Source organism: Chlorocebus sabaeus, chromosome 16, assembly GCF_047675955.1.
Source record: "Chlorocebus sabaeus isolate Y175 chromosome 16, mChlSab1.0.hap1, whole genome shotgun sequence".
Classification (NCBI taxonomy): Eukaryota; Metazoa; Chordata; class Mammalia; order Primates; family Cercopithecidae; genus Chlorocebus; species Chlorocebus sabaeus.
The window spans coordinates 67,948,699-67,966,561 of NC_132919.1; the positions used below are offsets into that span (position 1 = coordinate 67,948,699).

The 17,863-nt window shown below is 50.7% G+C and overlaps 1 protein-coding gene and 1 long non-coding RNA gene across 3 annotated transcripts; one reads left to right on the top strand and one right to left on the bottom strand.

Moving 5' to 3' along the window:
• Positions 1-2,064: 2,064 nt before the first annotated feature.
• CD300LG (CD300 molecule like family member g) lies at positions 2,065-14,395 on the bottom strand. Its single transcript, XM_037993768.2, is given in 8 exon segments — positions 2,065-2,296; positions 2,298-2,749; positions 4,575-4,627; positions 6,412-6,524; positions 7,693-7,777; positions 8,743-8,844; positions 12,730-13,065; positions 14,338-14,395. Coding segments are annotated over 8 exon segments (1,290 nt in total). The 5' UTR covers positions 14,381-14,395; the 3' UTR covers positions 2,065-2,190.
• LOC103243348 (uncharacterized) lies at positions 6,681-14,690 on the top strand. 2 transcript variants are annotated; one of them, XR_005238811.2, is made up of 4 exons: positions 6,681-6,786; positions 11,331-11,482; positions 12,423-12,642; positions 13,831-14,690. It is a non-coding gene; the product is annotated as an uncharacterized lncRNA (long non-coding RNA). The 2 variants fall into 2 exon arrangements; XR_005238812.2 differs by having other exon boundaries at positions 12,444-12,642.
• The last annotated feature ends 3,173 nt before the right edge of the window (positions 14,691-17,863 follow it).

A 17,863-nucleotide genomic window follows, 5' to 3' on the forward strand; every position in this document is an offset into this window, starting at 1 on the left:
CAAGGGGCACATGAGCTAATGGGTCTGAGCAATCCATTATCCATCAGATGAGGAGACCACGGCCCAGGGAAGAGAGAGGTAGTCCAAGATCAGTGGGGAGGCCCATATTCTGACCCGGGCCTGGCTGTTCCCATGGGTCTCAGATCAGGAACGCCAGGCCCATCCATCTCGGGCCTTGCCCTAGCAGGTGGGCAGAGCAGAGGCTGGAGCCGGCCAAGGTCCCCAGCCAAGACTCCCAAGGCTACAGGCTGCCCTGAGGTTTCCTGGACAGTGAATCCCATGGTCAAATGGGCACTGATGCTAGAGAAAGAAGCTCCCATTTTTTGGGCATCTATGGGGTATGTCATCTCACTCTTTTCTACTTACAACTATGTGAGCTACGGCAATAGGGGCTCAGAAAGGTAGTGCAACCTGCTTGACATCACACAGCTGGCAAATGGCTGAGCCGGGACTCATACCGGAGACTGTCTGACTGCAGACCCAAGTTCTTCCCCTATACCCTGCTGCCATCCTGGCAGGGTGTGTGACACATTTCTCTTGGGCTTGGTGTTCGTGGTATACTAACCAGGCCCCAGCTTCACTCAATACCTAGCTTCTGGGGATGGGGGCAGAGGTAGATGTTTGAACCATCTCTTGTTAGAAATGTCTAGATGAAGGCTGGGTGTGGTGGCTCTCGCCTGTAATCCCAACACTTTGGGAGGCTGAGGCTGGAGGACTGCTTGAGCCCAGCAATTTGAGACCAACCTGGGCAACATAGTGAGACCCTGTTTCTCTAAAACTTTAAATTAAAAAGATAAAAATATACTAAAGACACTCTGGGAGGCCAAGGCGGGCAGATCATGAGGTCAGGAGATTGAGACCAACTTGGCTAACACAGTGAAACACCGTCTCTACTAAAAAATACAAAAAATTAGCTGGGCTTAGTGGCGGGCGCCTGTAGTCCCAGCTACTCAGGAGGCTGAGGCATGAGAATGGCATGAACATGGGAGGCAGAGCTTGCAGTGAGCCGAGATCACGCCACTGCACTCCAGCCTGGGTGACAGAGCGAGACTCTGTCTCAAAAACAGAAAACAAAAAACAAACAAACAAACAAACAAAAACTAAAGAAAAGAAAGAAACACAGGATGACATCTTCAGCCTTCTGGAGACAAGGATTAGAGCTGAATTCCTTGGGGGAAATGTGGGTGGTGATGGGGGCACTGGGAGGGGTAAGGCAACTCCCAAATGCTGCCACTCAGGGCTCTTGTCCCTCCTAGCCCTGCCCATGGTGAAGACAGAGGGGGCCTTGGTGCAGGGCAGACCTGGGGCTACTCCAGAGGACTCCTGACATCACACCCATGAGTCCATATTTACAGCTTTGCAGTCTGGTTATAACCCAGCCACTGCTGACCCTGGACCACCAGCAGCTACAGAAGCGTCACCTGTTCCTGGGTGACCGAGTTTGAGGAAAGAGCCTCTCAGTGCAGAGGCCAAACCACACACAGTAGTAGGCAGCAGCCAGGCCCACTACTGTAAGTCTGGTGTGATTCCATCTCTCCCCTGTCCCTCTGCCTCCACTGTGGACGATCAACCCTGTTCCAGCAAGCACAGAGGCATTTTCTGGGTTGCTAAATATGCAAGATATATATCAGAGCCCCTGTTTCTAGGTACTAGTAATAAACGTAGTAAAGAAAGAGGGAAGTCTTGGGAAGCCCGGTTGAGTTCTGATGGGAGCTTAGCAGGCTATTCATTTCCAGGAGCGAGGGTCTGCAGCTGTCCCAGGGTCTTTCTCCTGAGTCTGGGGGAGGAATCTTGGGTTGTGAGCTTGGCTCCATTCCTTAAACCCCTTGTACTTCAGTGCAGCAGGGTGGAGGACACAGAGGGCTCTGCAGCTGGCCCCATAGACCTGTCAGTTTCCCCAGTTCTGCCACTTTCAGGCTGGGTCACTGTAGGCAAGTTCCCTTTTCTCTCTGAGCCTGTATTTCTTTTCTTTTCTTTTCTTTTTTTGTTACTTAGTTTTTATTTCATAAACATAAACTTAATTCTGCAATCCAGCTAGGCATGGGAGAGAACAAGGAAAACATGGAACCCAAAGGGAACTGCAGCGAGAGCACAAAGATCCTAGGATACTGCGAGCAAATGGGGTGGAGGGGTGCTCTCCTGAGCTACAGAAGGAATGGTCTGGTGGTTAAGATAAAACACAACTCAAACTTATTCGAGTTGTCCACAGTCAGCAGTGGTGATCTTCTTGCTGGTCTTGCCATTCCTGGACCCAAAGCGCTCCATGGCCTCCACAATATTCATGCCTTCTTTCACTGCCAAAGACCACATGCTTGCCATCCAACCACTCAGTCTTGGCAGTGCAGATGAAAAACTGGGAACCATTTGTGTTGGGTCCAGCATTTGCCATGGACAAGATACCAGGACCTGTATGCTTCAGGATGAAGTTCTCATCTTCAAATTTCTCCCCATAGATGGACTTGCCACCAGTGCCATTATGGCGTGTGAAGTCACCACCCTGACACATAAACCCTGGAATAATTCTGTGAAAGCAGGAACCCTTATAACCAAATCCTTTCTCTCCAGTGCTCAGAGCACGAAAATTTTCTGCTGTCTTTGGAACCTTGTCTGCAAACAGCTCGAAGGAGACGCGGCCCAAGGGCTCGCCGTCGACGGCAATGTCAAAGAACATGGTAGGGTTGACCATGGCTAGTAGTACAGGACTTTCCTCGGCGGCAGCGTCTGCAAAGCCGAGCCTGTATTTCTTCATCTGCAAAATGAGGGGGATAATAATCTACCTCGTGTGGGAATGATGAGGATTCAATGGCATATATAAAGCCCCTGACATGAATGGATGGATGGCAATCCTTCTAGCAAGATCTCTTTGGGAAAGAAAATGCTGGTCTGACCCCTAACACTTCCCTCAGGGTTTTCACACCCCTGTGAGGTTCTCTCAGAGTATGAGTAATGCATCCCCCTCCCTCTTTGACCTGAATGTGGGCAAAGAAAACCCCAAAGCCCTTCAATTCCATCTCCAGACTCTGCTAAAACTTATGGAGAAGCCATAAGGGAAATAATCAAGAAAAAGCAGAACCTCCCACCTGATCGTATTTACAAGGTTCTTGCCTCTGACCCTCTTGGGAGGCCCCGTTCCATCTTTCCCTCAACAAGGGACTGCCCCTAGAGACCCTCTACCTGCTGGCCCTGTGCCCCTTCCTGTTCCCTCCCTCTTCAGCAGAGCCAGGGTCAGGTGCCTCAGGCAGGAAAAAGCCCAAAGCAGCCCTTCCCAGGGTTGCCAGAAGGCAGTAGCATGGGAGCTGTGGCTGGTACAGGCGCTCTCAGCATCCTTGGACCCAAACCCCTCTTCTGGAGCTAGGTGGGGTGAGACCCAGGCCCCAGGCCACAGAGCCAGGAGGCCGGACGTGGAGGCGGCCAGTGGCACCCACCATCCGTCCATCCATGTGTCTCCATGACTTTTCCCTTACTCCCCTCCGCTACCTTTGGCCCTGTTGAGCTTCCTGACACAACAACAGCTGCTTCCTAAGCCACAGCCCAAAGTCCCATTTCCACCCCAGACCATCCTTGGGGGGATCAGGCCTGAGTCTTTTGTCCTCACTGGCGCCAGGAAAGAAGGCAGTGGTAGCCCTGCTTTCCTGCCCTTGTGTTTAAAGGAATGGAGTGGAGGCATCTCAGTAAACAGCGGAGGGAGGAGGGGCCAGAGGCTTCTGTTTCCTGAAGTGCAATGCTGCAGCCCCCTCCATTAGAGTGCTGGCCTCGGAGGGCACAGTCTCTTCTTGCAGCAGTAGCCTTGGGGCAGGTTCCCTGCTCCAGATAATGGGCACAGGGACCCTTATTCTCTTGCCCCTGGTCCCCAGAGCACCACCCTCAGCCTGGGTCCTAGGGCAGCCATGTCACCTTGGTCTCAGAGCCAAGGAAGGCTCAGAGAAAACATCAGGGAGTACTGGAAAGAGAAGAGCAGAGAGTCAAGAAATCTGGATCCTGTTTTCTATTTGGGCCACCACCTGCTGTGTGACCATGGGCAAGACCTTTACCCTCTCTGGGCCTCAGTTTCATCTTTTGTAAAAGCACACTAGAGTCTGTAGCACTGCCAGAGTCCCTGGACCACACCCCTGGAAGGTTCAGCGGGGGCTGGGGCCCTGGAGAGTGCATCTCTAAGAGCTCCCTGACTCCTGGGCATTCTGAAAGGGGATTTGCTTTAATCTGAGAGAAAGATTGGGCTAGAGATCTCAAAGGCTTCCTCTGGATCTAGCTCCGATGTTCTGTAATTATAAAAGGAGGCATGGAAAGAAGGCGCCTGGAGAAGATGCTCACATGGCTCCTGGTGCCCACCCTGCCTGGCACCTGGTGCGAGATCAGGTTCCCACCTGTGAGTCCCCCACGGGCACTCTGTCCAGCTCACACCCTGAAGGACTGGTCTTGGGGCTCACAGAGGTTCCTCCAAGATGGGGAGCAAGTGCTGCCTCCAGGTCAGGCATGCAGGCCCAGGTAGGAAGTTACAGAAGCAGAGCCCAGAAATCTTGACTTGCAGCCCCAAGGGGATCTCAGCTTGGGCTTCCTTACGCCTCTGTCCTTACCAAGTGTGAGAGGTAGACCTTCTCGTTCCTCTGTGTCTCCGTGGCCTGTTGAGCTGAAAGAGATGTAGAAGGAGGAGCTCCTTGAAGCCAGGTGTAGCCGGGAATGGCCTGGAGCTCGGCCCAGAAAGGTGTACTGGCCCACTTGCATAAGGGAGCAGGGGCCTCCCAGAGGCAGGAGGCAGCCAGATGGGCAGAAGAGCCCCTTCCAGCTCAGCCCCTTGGAAATGACCCAGTCTTCTGAGATCAGTGCATGGAGATGATCTCATGAGGGTCAGAAACTGGCTGGGAAAATAAATTTATGTGCTAAGGTCACTGCTACTTAAGCCTTAGTGTGCACATAGGACCCCCTGGACATTTTCATACAGTGCAGAGTCTAATTCAGTAGGCTGAGGTGAGAGTCTCAGGGTCTGTATTTCTAACAGGCTACCAAGGGTTGCCACCGATGCTAGCTGGCAATCAAAGTTTGGGAGGCAAGGTGCTAAGTGGCTCTGAGGTTGTGACCAGGAATGCTCCCACCCTGGATTCCTCAGAGGGGACCTGGACAAAGCCCACATTTCCTCCTAGGAGCCACATGGAAGAGACGGAAAGCGGGCCCAGGATTCCCCCATGGCCACCTCCACGGGGACGACATTGTGATTATCTTCCTGGCTTCACCACTTCCTAGCTATGCAAACAAAGGGCAAGCTGCTTAACCACTCTGTGCCTCAGTTTCTCCCTCTGGAAAATGGGTGTACTCCACAGTGTGGAGGAGATTAAAGGGGATAAGCAAGATAAGCTGGGGATAGTGCCTGGCACATGGTAGCTCTTATTACTGAGATTTTGGTTAATCCTTTTAGTCTTTGCCATCCAGCGCAGCAGCCAGAGGCCACACATGGCCATCAGGCACTGAAATGTGACTATTTTACATTAGACTGGGTTTTGATGGCTCAATATGAAAAACATGAAAGTAGAATACATATCATTGATATTTTCATATTGATTCCATATCAAAATGAGAATGTTTTGGATATATTGGGTTAAATAAAGTACATTATTAAAATTAACTTCACTAGATTGGGCATAGTGGCTCATGCCTGTAGTTCTAGTTACTTGGAAGGCTGAGGCAGGAGGATCGCTTGAGCCCTGGAGTTCAAGGCTGCAGTGAGCCATGATCACACCACTGCACTCCAGCCTGGGCGACAGAGTGACCCTATCTCTAAAAAAATAAGTAATTAAAATAAAATAAAATACACTTAACTGCACTCATTTCTTTTTACTCTTTTTCATGTGGCTATTCAAAAGTTTTAAATGACATTTGTGACTTGTATTCTATTTCTGTTTGATGTATATCTGTGATTTGAGATAAATGAGGCTTAGGGCAATTAGATGACTTGCCTGAGCTCACACAGCTAAAAAGTGGCAGAGCTGGGATTTGAGCCCCAGCCTATGGAAGGGACTGAGCAGCTCTAGAGACCCAGTGGCAGGAGTGGGGTTACAATGTCTGTCCTGCTCAAGTTCAAGTGCTTGGTCCTGCATTGCCCCTGGCAGTTGGTTCCCACACAAGGAGCTGGCCATGAATTCCCTGGGATCAACAGGTAGAGAAGTGTTTGATCAGTTCGGATAGGCAGGAAGAAGCTGAGAACCCTTCATTCTCCCACTTCCCCTTGTGAATTGCTTTCCTAATGTTGATTACCTCGTGGCTCCTTCAGAAGGGAGGCCACAGCTCCTGATGCCCACAATTCAGACAGACACGCTGAGACTCACAGGGTCTTTCCGGGGCTAGATGGTGAGCTGCAGGTCTCAGCGAGGTCCCTGATCCAGTGAGCCTCCCACCTTCCTGCCACCCACCTTTGCTCACCTTCCTTTCTCCACAGGAGCAGGTGGTTGCTGAAGGCGATCAGGACTGCGGCTGACAGAAGGCTCAGCAGTACCAGGACTGGGGCCAGTATGCGGACCATTGGGATGGACACCCTGGAGATGAGACACAAGGAGCCTAGTGGCTGTTACCAGATAAGCCAGAGTCTATGTCCTTTGGGGGTCCCAAGTACAGGCTGAGAAAGCCAATTCCTAGTGTGGAATTCAATTCAATGCAGCAAAGACTTGTGGGGGGTGTGGTGCGGGAGGGTGATATTTAGTGCTATTGGCTCTTGATAATCATTATTTAATTAGTGCAGATCCTGAAGCCAGGCTGTCTGGATTCAAACTCTATCTCCACCACCTTCCTATACCTTGGGTAAGTGACTGAACCTCCCAGGGTGTCAATTTCCTCCTTTGTAAAATGGCTGTGGTGAGGATCAAATGGGTCAGGATGTGTAAAGCACAAAGTTCAGTGCCAGACACATGCCAGGTACCATGTCAGTGTTAGTTGTTAAAGTCCACAATCCCTGTGTAACTAGGTAGGAGTGGCTCAATTTCACACTGGAGAAACTGACACCTGAAGCAATGAGCGACTTGCCAGGTCACGCAGTGGTGTGCGGGGAAGTTCTCAGTGGCCTTTATCTGGGCTGGTGTCACTGGCACAGGCAAGTGGGGCATCCTGGCATTCTTACTGTGAGTCAAGCCATGTCCTTTATCCCTCCCAAGGAGATCAGAGGGCACTAGGGACCACGATGTCCCATCAGCCCTGTCTGGTGTGGGAGGGATCCCTGCTCCCATTGCCAACCCCAGGATTCACTTTCAGCAGGATCTGAACCTGCCAGCGGCTGCCTGGATGTCGGTAGCGAAGTGCATTTACAACCCCCAAGAACCAATCCTTCAGGCTGGGACTCCAGTTGTAAGGAAAAAAATTGTTTTGTTTTGGATTCTGAGTTTTCATGTTTGGCACAGGGCTTAGGGCAAAGTATACAGGCAAAAGCCCCCGAACTGGGGGGGCCATCCCTGAGGCTGGGGCAGGGAGAGAGGTGGGGACTGGGGCCCTGGTGGACCCTTCGCCTTGGACAGGCAGCAGAGCTGCTGGCTCCTATAGTGCAAGCTGTCCACTGCTCAGGGGCCCCTGTGAGGGACCCTCTGTGCTGCAGGCTGTGGCCATGACACAAGGATGTGTCTGCTTAGAGGAAAGACCACTGGGTTCCTATTTGCCCAAAGGCAGCTTATGGTTTAATGATGGCCTGAAAGATGATGTTCGTCACCTGGGGCTCACCTGGGCTTAGAGCTGCCGCTGCTGAGAGCTGGACTGGCATCCTCTGCTGAGGTGGAGTCCAGCTGCTTCGGGGGGCGGGAGCTCCCTGCAGGAGGAGAGGTCGCTGCATGAGGAGAGGTTGCTGCGTACTGAGAAGTTCTTTCGTGCCCGTACCGGGAAGTCCCTGGGAATGGAGTGGCCTCAGCCCCTGTCTTCCCCTGCTTGGCTGTGGTTCCTGCTGGGTAGAGCCCAGGAGAAGCTACAAGTCCAAAAGCAATGCCTCAGCATCCTTCCTGACCCTTGCATTCCAGCATCCCAGACCTCTGACCCTTGACCCCTGAACCCTAGCCTCTCTGGGACCCATTTCTCAGAACATCCCCAGCTAAAGGATATCCCAGTAAGCAAACAGATGTAGATGAAGCCATTCTGAGGAAGGAGACCGTAGATCAGACACACCCCACAGCTGTGTGTGATGTTCAGTCTCTTTCTGTGCCCACAGCCTGTTCCCTCTGTGGGGAGGTATAAGCACTCCCCTTCCCTGCTTCCATGACCCTTTCCAGTGACCATTCAGTGGACATCTTCCTGCCCTCCCTCTACCATCACAGTCAATTGTCACCTCCTTCCTCACCAGACGGGCAGGTCCTCCCCTCACCACCATGTGCCCCCTCCCCACCACCCGTGCCTCAGTAAGGCCTTGACTTCCTTCTGCAGCCATGAGACCAAGAAGGGCAGGGTGGCAGGGATGAGTCCAGAGGTCAGGGCCCAACACCCGGCCTTTCTGGCTTGACCCCGAGACTCTGGATGGCACAGACAGAACACGAGCTTTGGGGTCAGGCTGTGACCACTTCCAGGCTCTGGCGCTTCCTGCGTGACCCTAAGTGAGTGACCTGACCCTAAGCGAGTGATCTAACCCTGCTGAGCCTGTACTTCCACAGCTGGACAACCCAGTTCCCAGGCTTGTGGGGACACCTAAGTGGTCATAAAGTATTGTGTCTGGTACCAGGCAGGCACTCACTGGCTGCTTCTGTAAGAAGGGTGGCAAGGGACGGGGTGGAATCGCCATTCACTCACTCAGTCCTGGGGGCTGGGTTTGCTGAGTTTTTGCCTTGGGCTGCAGGCGTGTTGTAGCCAGAAGCTGGAAGGTGGGAGAAGGGGAGGGAGGACAGCAGGGTCCTAGAGGAAAGGGAGAGGCTGCTCTCAGGGGCGGCACCACTCTGAACCCCTTTTCCTTCCTTGGGAGGAGCTGGCAGCTTTCCTACCCCCAACTTCAGCACAGAGCACTGCTGTCTTTCGCCTCAGCCAACCAGGAGCCACGTGGCAGGTTCCAGCAGATCCCTGGTCTTCTCCTTCTGCAGCCCCCTGGCCTCTCACCTCGCTCAGACCCTCAGTTTCCCCTGTCCCCCCCTGCCTCTCAGCCTGCTTCTTCCCTGCCACCCTTCACATTATGCCAGTTTTGTCTCAAAAGTCTGTGTTGGATCCCATCCCTCTCTGCCTTAGAACAGTGAGTGGCTCTCCATTGCCTATAAGCCGAAGTTCAAACTTTTTTTTTTTTTTTTGAGACAGAGTCTCGCTCCGTCGCCCAGGCTGGAGTGCAGTAGCGGGATCTCAGCTCACTGCAAGCTCCGCCTCCTGGGCTCACGCCATTCTCCTGCCTCAGCCTCCCAAGTAGCTGGGACTACAGGCGCCCGCCGCCACGCCCAGCTAATTTTTTTGTATTTTTAGTAGAGATGGGGTTTCACCGTGTTAGCCAGGATGGTCTCGATCTCCTGACCTGGTGATCTGCCCGAATCGGCCTCCCAAAGTGCTGAGATTACAGGTGTGAGCCGAAGTTCCAACTTTTTAGTATGCCTTTTGAGGCCTCTTAAACTCAGGCTTCAGGCTGGGCGTGGCAGCTCACACTTGGGCAACAAGAACAAAATTTTGTCTCCAAAAAAAAAAAAAAAGCAAAAAAAGCAAAGAACAAAACTCAGGCTTTGAACCACCTTGTCAACCTCGCCTCTTTCCCTGTTCAGTGCTCCAGCCATAGAGTTGTCCTCTATTCCCGACTAAGCCAGCCTCCCACCCACCTCTGTGCCTTGGACGTGCTGTTCCTCTGTGTACGATGGCTTTCGTTTCCATCTCTGCCTGAAGCACTTCTTTCTGTCCTTCAGCACAAGCTCAAGGTCAACTCCTCTGAAATGTCTTCCCCAGAAGCAGCGAATCTTTTTTCCTTTGTGCACTCACAGTCCCCTGTGCATGCCTCCAGTGGTGCTAATGCTTACTTACACTGCAATTTCTTGTATACTGGGTCTCCCTGCTAGGCTGAGACTCCTTAAGGGCATTAAGGGCAAAATGCCTATCCTCTGTGCCCAGCACAGTGGGCAGAAGCCTGATACAACCAACCCCCCAGGAGCTACTCCGGTCCCCACTTCCCCAAATCTGTCTGTCACCTCCCCAGTCCTTGCTGACTGTGTACCATCCTGGACTCTCCCTCTTTGTCCACCACCTTCTCTTCTTCAGATTGAGTATCCCCTATCCAAAATGCTTGGGAGCAGAAGTGTTTCAGATTTCAGAATATTTGCATTATATCTGCTGATTCAGCATCCCTAATCTGGAAATCTGAAATCCAAAATGCCCCAATGAGCATTTCCTTTGTGTGTGTGATGCTGGCACACGAAAAGTTTCGGACTTTGGAGTATTTTGCATTTTTGGATTAGGGATACTCAATATGTAACACTAGATCAGTTTATTCTTGGATTTTTCTAAGTAGATAATAAAATCTTTTGCAAATGCAGAGTATTTATCTTTTCCTTTCCAACATTTATACTTCTTCCTTTTTTTTTTTTTTTTTTTTTGAGACTGAGTTTTGCTGTCTACCAGCGAGTGCAGTGGCATGATCTCGGCTCACTGCAACCTCCGCCTCCCGGGTTCAAGCAATTCTCTGCCTCAGCCTCCTGAGTAGCTGGGATTACAGGCGCCTGCCACTATACCTGGCTAATTTTTGTATTTTTAGTAGAGACAGGGTTTCACCATTTTGGCCAGGCTGGTCTTGAACTCTTGATCTCATGATCCACCCACTTTGATCTCCCAAAGTGTTGGGATTACAGGCGTGAGCCACCACGTCTGGCCTTATACTTCTTAATCTTGAATATTTCATTGCCTAGGGTCTTCAGACAAAGATGAATAAAAGAAAATGATAGCAGGCTGGTCAGGTGCAGTGGCTCATACCAGCAATCTCAGTACTTTGAGAGGCCGAGGTGGGCAGATGGCTTGAGTCCAGGAGTTTGAGACCAGACAGGCCAATATGGCAAAACCACATCTTAAAAAAATCAAAAAACAAAATGTAGCTAGGCACAGTGGCTTGTGCCTGTGGCCCCAGCTACTCTGGAGGCTGAGGTGGGAGGATTACTTGAGCCTGGGAGGCAGAGGTTGTAATGAGCCAAGATTGTGTCACTGCACTCCAGTCTGGATGACAGAGTGAGACCCCATTTCAGAAAAATGAATGAATGAATGAATGATAAATAAATAAATAATTAATTAATTAAAAAGAAAAGAAATGATAGTGGGTACATCTGTCTTTTTCTGACTTTCTTAGAAATTCTTCCCATGGTTCACCATATTCAATGGTGTGCTGGAGATGGCTCGCACTGGCTCACAAGAGCTCATTGTCAACTTTTCAGGAATTGGTGAGACCGTTGTTAAACTGTCGATGGCTGGAAATTGGCCATGGGAATTGGACCACAGAAATGGACACCACAGAAATTGGAAAACACCACAAAATGAGAGCATCAGCATCCCCAGCCTGCTCAATATTTACCAGCACACCACTGTCGTGAGTCTTCTTCATTTTCAATATCCCAACTGCCATCAGAGAGAGGCCAACAAATTCTGATACAGGAGGATAATATAGCAATACACATATCATACGCAAATAAAGAATTACAAATGAGGGTAAGTCTAAAACACAGGTGAACTTGCTCATAACTTGCAGAAATGACATATGAACACTGATAAGAATTGGAAGAGATAAGAGAATCTTGTAAATAATGAAGAACAGATTCAACGTAGTTTGATGCTGCTGCTTTTTGGCAAGTTTACTTTTATTTCCCCAAATTAAAGATCCATGGATAAGGGAATAAAAAAAAATTAGGGGATATGGTGGTAGGGATGGGCCTGGGATTGGGATAGGTCCCAGCTATGGGGCTAGAAGAGGAATAAAGCAGACATCAAAGCTGGAAATGACTTGTGTTTTAATCCTGGTTCCACCACTTCCTGCTGTGAGATCTTGGGCAAATCACTTAGTCTCTTGGACTCTCAGTCCCTCATCTGTGAAATGGGGATACAAAGACATACTTCGCCCTCACTGGCCAGCAGACCAAGGCTCCCACTCCTCTGGGCCCTCTCTGGCTTCTTTCTCCTTAGCTCATCAGGTCCAGGTGGGGTTCTGGGCTACCAGAGAGGTGTTCTATCCTCTACCAGTTCCCACAGCTCCAGCCTTGGTCCCCTAGTGTCCCTGCATTTAACGATCTCTCCTTCAGGCACACTACCCAGAGGCTGGTGTCCAGGCACTCTAGCACCTGTGGCTAGACTTCAATATCTGGGGAGGTGACGTCACATGCAGGGTGAGGCCAGCATGACCAGGGCTGAGGTGACGCTGTGGGCTGGGTCTGGAATGCAGCAATTGTTGGCCCAGCCTCGGGAGGCCTCAGGAATATCTCTGACACCAGGCGAGGAGTCTTCTTTATCCCCTGATATGTCTATCTTGTACCCAGCCTATGGAAATCTCCTTCCAGCACATCTGGACAGAAAGGAAAGGCACCAAGTCCAGCCCTGGACAGATCTGGGTCCAGTCCTGCTCTGACATCTACCAGTGGTGTGACCGTGGGCAGCACGAGTGAAAGAATGGCCAAGACTCATGCAGCTCCCTCTGTGCCCCAAGCCTTGCTCAGCGCTTCACCTGCGTGATCTCCCTAAGGACTCAGTGCCCATAAGGTTTGCACCAGGATTATGCCGCACCGCCCCTCCCACTTCCCTCTGCAGCTCCTGTCCCTAGCCTGGGAAAGGAGAGATATTTGTTACCTGGAAAGACGAACAGAGATATCAGTAAAGACTCATCGGGGCCCCGTTTTTCGATCCCACACCAGTACTTCCCAGCGTCTTGTAGGGTGAGGTTCCACAGTGTCACAATTAGCGAGAGCTCCTGGCGGCTGTCATAGATGGACACCCTGCCCTCTGTCGTCTCCTGGCCTTCTTTTCCCGCATAGATGGTGCCAGAGCAGCGAGGGAAGAGGAGCCCACCCTTCCTGCACCAGTACTTCCGGTGGTCCCTCAGCTCTTCCCTATAGGTGCACCGCAGGGACACAGTGTCCCCTTCGAACCCACTGATTTCCTTCGGGCCCTCCAGGGCTTCATAACCTAAAATCAGAGCAGGAGTGGAGGTTGGAATAACCAGGCTCCATGTACCAAGGTCAAGGCCAGAGCTTCCATTTTAGGAGGAGGAAGGAAGGCTTTTCTCAGTCATCCCTTCTGGGGACAGCCTTGGAAGAGCCATTACTTCCTTCCTACTCTGGGCGAACTTGGGGCAGGGCTGTTGCTGTTTCCCTAACCCTGGCCCATTGAGGAACTGGGGCTGGGGGAGTGTTCTAGGTTCAGATGGAATCTGACAGTCAGATAGCCAGCAGGGTTTCTGGGTGTTTTGTTTTGTTTTGTTTGTTTTTGAGATGGAGTCTTGCTCTGTTGCCCAGGCTGGAGTGCAGTGGCATGATGTCTGCTCACTGAAACCTCTACCTCCCGGGTTCAAGCGATTCTCCTGCCTTAGCCTCCTGAGTAGCTGGGACTACAGCCATGTGCTACCATGCCCGGGTAATTTTTTGTATTTTTAGTAGAGACAGGGTTTCACTGTGTTGGCCAGGATGGTCTTGATCTCCTGACCTAGTGATTCGCCCGCCTCAGCCTCCCAAAGAGCTGGGATTACAAGCATGAGCCACTGCGCCTGGCCTTGTTTTGTTTTTAGACAGGATCTCACTCTGTTGCTCAGGCTGGAGGGCACTGGTGCTCATGGCTCACTGTAGCCTTGACCTCTGGGGCTCAAGCGATCCTCCCACCTTAGCCTCCCACTAGCTAGGACTGCAGGTGTGCACCACCATGCCTGGCTAATTTGTTTGTTTGTTTTTTTTGTAGAGATGGGGTCTTATCATTGCCAAATGAACAACTGACATCAGTTGTAGGATGCATCCTGATTTTGTGTTAGAAGGTAAAGAAAAAGAAAGCAAAAGAATTGACGAAACGTGATAATTCTTCATCTCTCAGGGTTGTGGGGAGAGGCACAGCCGAGATTCAACAAATATATGCTGAGTTTAACAGAGCAACCAGACGGGGTGTCTTGTCTGCCTCCAGGATTGGCAGAGGGTAGAAAAATTAAGATTAGAGAGGCAAAGCAACTCTCACAGCCACAATGCCATGAGGGGAAACCCACAGGTCTGGGAGAAAACCGGCTCTAGGTTCCAGAAACAGCAAGTGGGGCCCGGCGCCGCCCCCACCTCCCCCCACCCCCAACCCGCCCCTCTTCCCTAGGGTTGAGGAGGCTGAGGATAGGTGGGGTGGGCTATCAGGCAGTCAGGAGGTCCTTCCCCTGCAGACCCCAAGGGTGAGCCCCACATCCCTCCCAAGACCCCCTCCCCATCTCACCTGGGAGCACCAGGCAACCCCATAGCAGGACCAGAAGCCGCATTCTGGGCGCTGGACACCGCCGGAGCAGACGCTGGGAACTGTGAGCTCCTCTTCAGCCACGCGGGTCTTTAACTTCCTCTAGTCGCGTGAAACCAGGCCAAGGAAGCGAGGGGAGGGGCGTGTGGGTCACCCCTCCGCAGGCCCAGCCGGAGAGGCGCCTCTGCCTTCCCTTTTCTGAGCGCCCATGCATGCCTACCCCTCGACTCACCTCCCGGGACTGAAAACCCACACTGGCGCTTCTCCCAAACTCTTGCCCCTTCAAGGGGACCTTAACCTGTGGTCCGTGCGCCCTAAGGGGTCTGTAAGTCGAATTCGCATGGGAAAAAGTTACATATTGACTTTCATCAACTTCTAATATTTAGCTTTTCCTCGTATTAACAGTGTACTGTTAGCAGTACCTGCAACTTTGTCACCAATTACAATCACAGACACTGGCACATCAGGTTGTGGATATCTTGAAACCTCGTGTGTACTCCTCACTGTTTAGAAAATAATGAGTTCTGAGACCTGCCTCTAGAGCTGGGTATTAACCATAATGAAACGGCTATTCTTATATTACACATTTATAAAGAGTTTTGAGAATCATCTCACCAGTATTAGTTTTCTTTTCAGCATATATATTTTATTTATATATTTACGCGCCATTATACTGAGAGAGGGGTCCATAAACTTCAGCAGACTGCCATGTGGTCAGTGGGACAGAAAGAAGCTTGTCCCTGGGGCAAGGCCACGGGCCCCTCCTCCGCCATCGCCTTCTGGAGGGCGCAGTACTGCCCTTGGCCACGGGGCGGCGGTGCAGACGGGGCTGAGCAAAGCCGTAGGGCTGAGCTGAGCCGAATTCCCTGGAGCCTTGGGCCCGCAGGGCTGCAAGATAGATCTTCCCCACGCCTGCGGAGTTGTTTTGGCGTTTAAAAAAGTGAATTGGTGGTTTCTCCATCGCGGACTTGAATCCTCCTTGAAAGGAACAAAACAAACATGCAAACTATTGGGAGCCCAGACACACTGGCTTCAAAAATGAGTTTTTTTTTTTTTGGTCTGTTTGCAAAGTTCATACAGATTGTAAGCAAAATTTTACACAATACAGAACGTAAAAAGGAAAGAAAGAAAAAAGGGAGTGTTTCTTGTAATTCCCCTTCTGCTGTAGAAAAGCACCATTAATATTTTGGCATATATCATTCCAAATGTTCAGTTGGAATTTTTCTCACTTGTCAGGTTAATATTTGAAGCATTAACTCAGTGGTTCTGGGAGGGGAGATTGTGTGTGTGTGAGTCTAGTAATGTGGGGAGAAGTGTTTTAATTTCACAATGACTGCGAAGCACTGCTGCCATTTCTGGGCAGGGGCAGCTGTTCACGTTGGTGAAAACTCTGTTACCATGATCTCAGCCCCTTCCTCCCTTTTACATGTACAGGCTACAAAATGTGATCTGTTCTTGCAGTTAAAAAAAAAACACATATTAAAAAATATTTGGCCGGCTGCCGCGGCTCACACCTGTAATCCCAGCACTTTGGGAGGCCGAGGCGGGCGGATCACGAGATCAGTAGTTCAAGACCATCCTGGCCAACATGGAGAAACCCGGTCTCTACTTAAAAAAATACAAAAATTAGCTGGGCATGGTGGCACATGCCTGTAATCCCAGCTACTCTGGAGACTGAGGCAGGAGAATTGCTCGAACCGGGACCCAGAAGGCAGAGGTTGCAGTGAGTCGAGATGGTGCCACTGCTCTCCAGCCTGGGCTACAGAGTGAGACGCTGTCTCAAAAAAATAAATTAAAAAAAAAAAAATTATGACCCAGCACGGTGGCTCACGCCTGTCATCCCAGCACTTTGGGAGGCCGAGGTGGACGGATCACCTGAAGTCGGGAGTTCGAGACTAGCCTGACCAACGTGGAGAAACCCAGTCTCTAATAAAAATATAAAATTAGCCAGGCGTGGTGGCACATGCCTATAATCCCAGCTACTCAGGGAGGCTGAGGCAGGAGAATCGCTTGAACTCAGAAGGTGGAGCTTGCAGTGAGCTGTGCCATTGCACTCCAGCCTGGACAACAAGAGTGAAACTCTGTCTAAAAAAAGAAAAAAAATTATTTGTTTATTTATTTACTTATTTTGAGACGGGTCTCACTCTTGTTGCCCAAACTGGAGTGCGGTGGCATCATCACAGCTCACTGCAGCCTCAAACTCCCAGACTCAAGTGATGCTCCCACCTCAGCCTCCCAGGTAGCTGGCACTACAGGCGTACACCACCATGCCTGGCTAATTTTTTATTTTTAGTAGAGACAGGGTCTTGTTATGTTGTCCAGGCTTGTCTCAAACTCCTGGTTTCAAGCAATCCTCCCACGTTGGCCTCCCAAAGTGCTGGGATTACAGGCACGAGCCACCATGCCTGGCCTTAAAATAATATTTATTCTAACATTTGATAGCATATCTTTGCTCTTTTATTTATTTATTTTTGTCCTTACACAGAACAATTTCTGATCCTCTACGTTTCTTAAATTCAGACTTATTTATTATATGCAAGATAAGTATCTGACACTTCATTACGCCTTCTAGTATCATGGGACCTGAGCACTGACAGACTGAAATATGTGTCATTTGGTTATAAATCGCTTTCCTTTTATTTTTTTCTCCCTAGTATAGCTCAGGCACTAGAGTGTGATTTTAAAAAAAGTAAGTGCATGAGAAGGCATATTATTTACGATTGTCATTTTAAGAGAGTAAGTGAGGTGTTACCAAATGTTTATCTATATAAAGAGGGTGTTGAGTGGGTCCCTACCCTCTTCCTGCACATTTGAAGGTCCTACCCCTCCACTTCCCAGCCCCACACCTAGCTCAGGAGGCTGGCTTAAGAACTCCATTAGAAACAGATTCACCAGGCTGGGAAGTGGAGCAAGGGCTGGGGAGAAGGGTGAAAGTGAGGTACTGGCATGAGCCTTGCACCTAGTTCTACCCTTAGGCCACACTCTGGGGTAGAAGGGGCTGACAGGCAGACCGCCGTGGTGGGCTGGGGATCTGAGGAGAGAGGACACTTTCGTCCTGCTTCCCACCAGAAGCACGGGGAGGTGCCCCACCATCACTGCATGTGGGAGAAGCAACGGGGTACAAGGGCTCCCGGACAGATCACTGGGCTCGTGGCAGCCTCATCGCATCCTCAGGAAGGGCTCTGTGTGCCGAAGAGGTGCAATTGCAGGGATGAGGGGACTGAGCTGCTTGATCTTCGATGGCCACCCTGGTCCAATTCCTTTCGGTTTGGACTTGGACTAAATCACTTCAGCTGCTCCAAGAGGGTCACTTGCTTCTCTTAGATCAAGGTTTCCCCAACCTCAGTACTATTGACATCTTGGGTTAGATAATTCTTTGTTGTGGGAGGCTGTCCTGTGAATTATAGGATGTTTAGCAGCATCTCCAGCTGTACCCCCTAGATGCCAGTAGTCCCTCCCCAGTTGTGATGATCAGAAATGTCTCCAGGCTGGGAGAGGTGGCTCACGC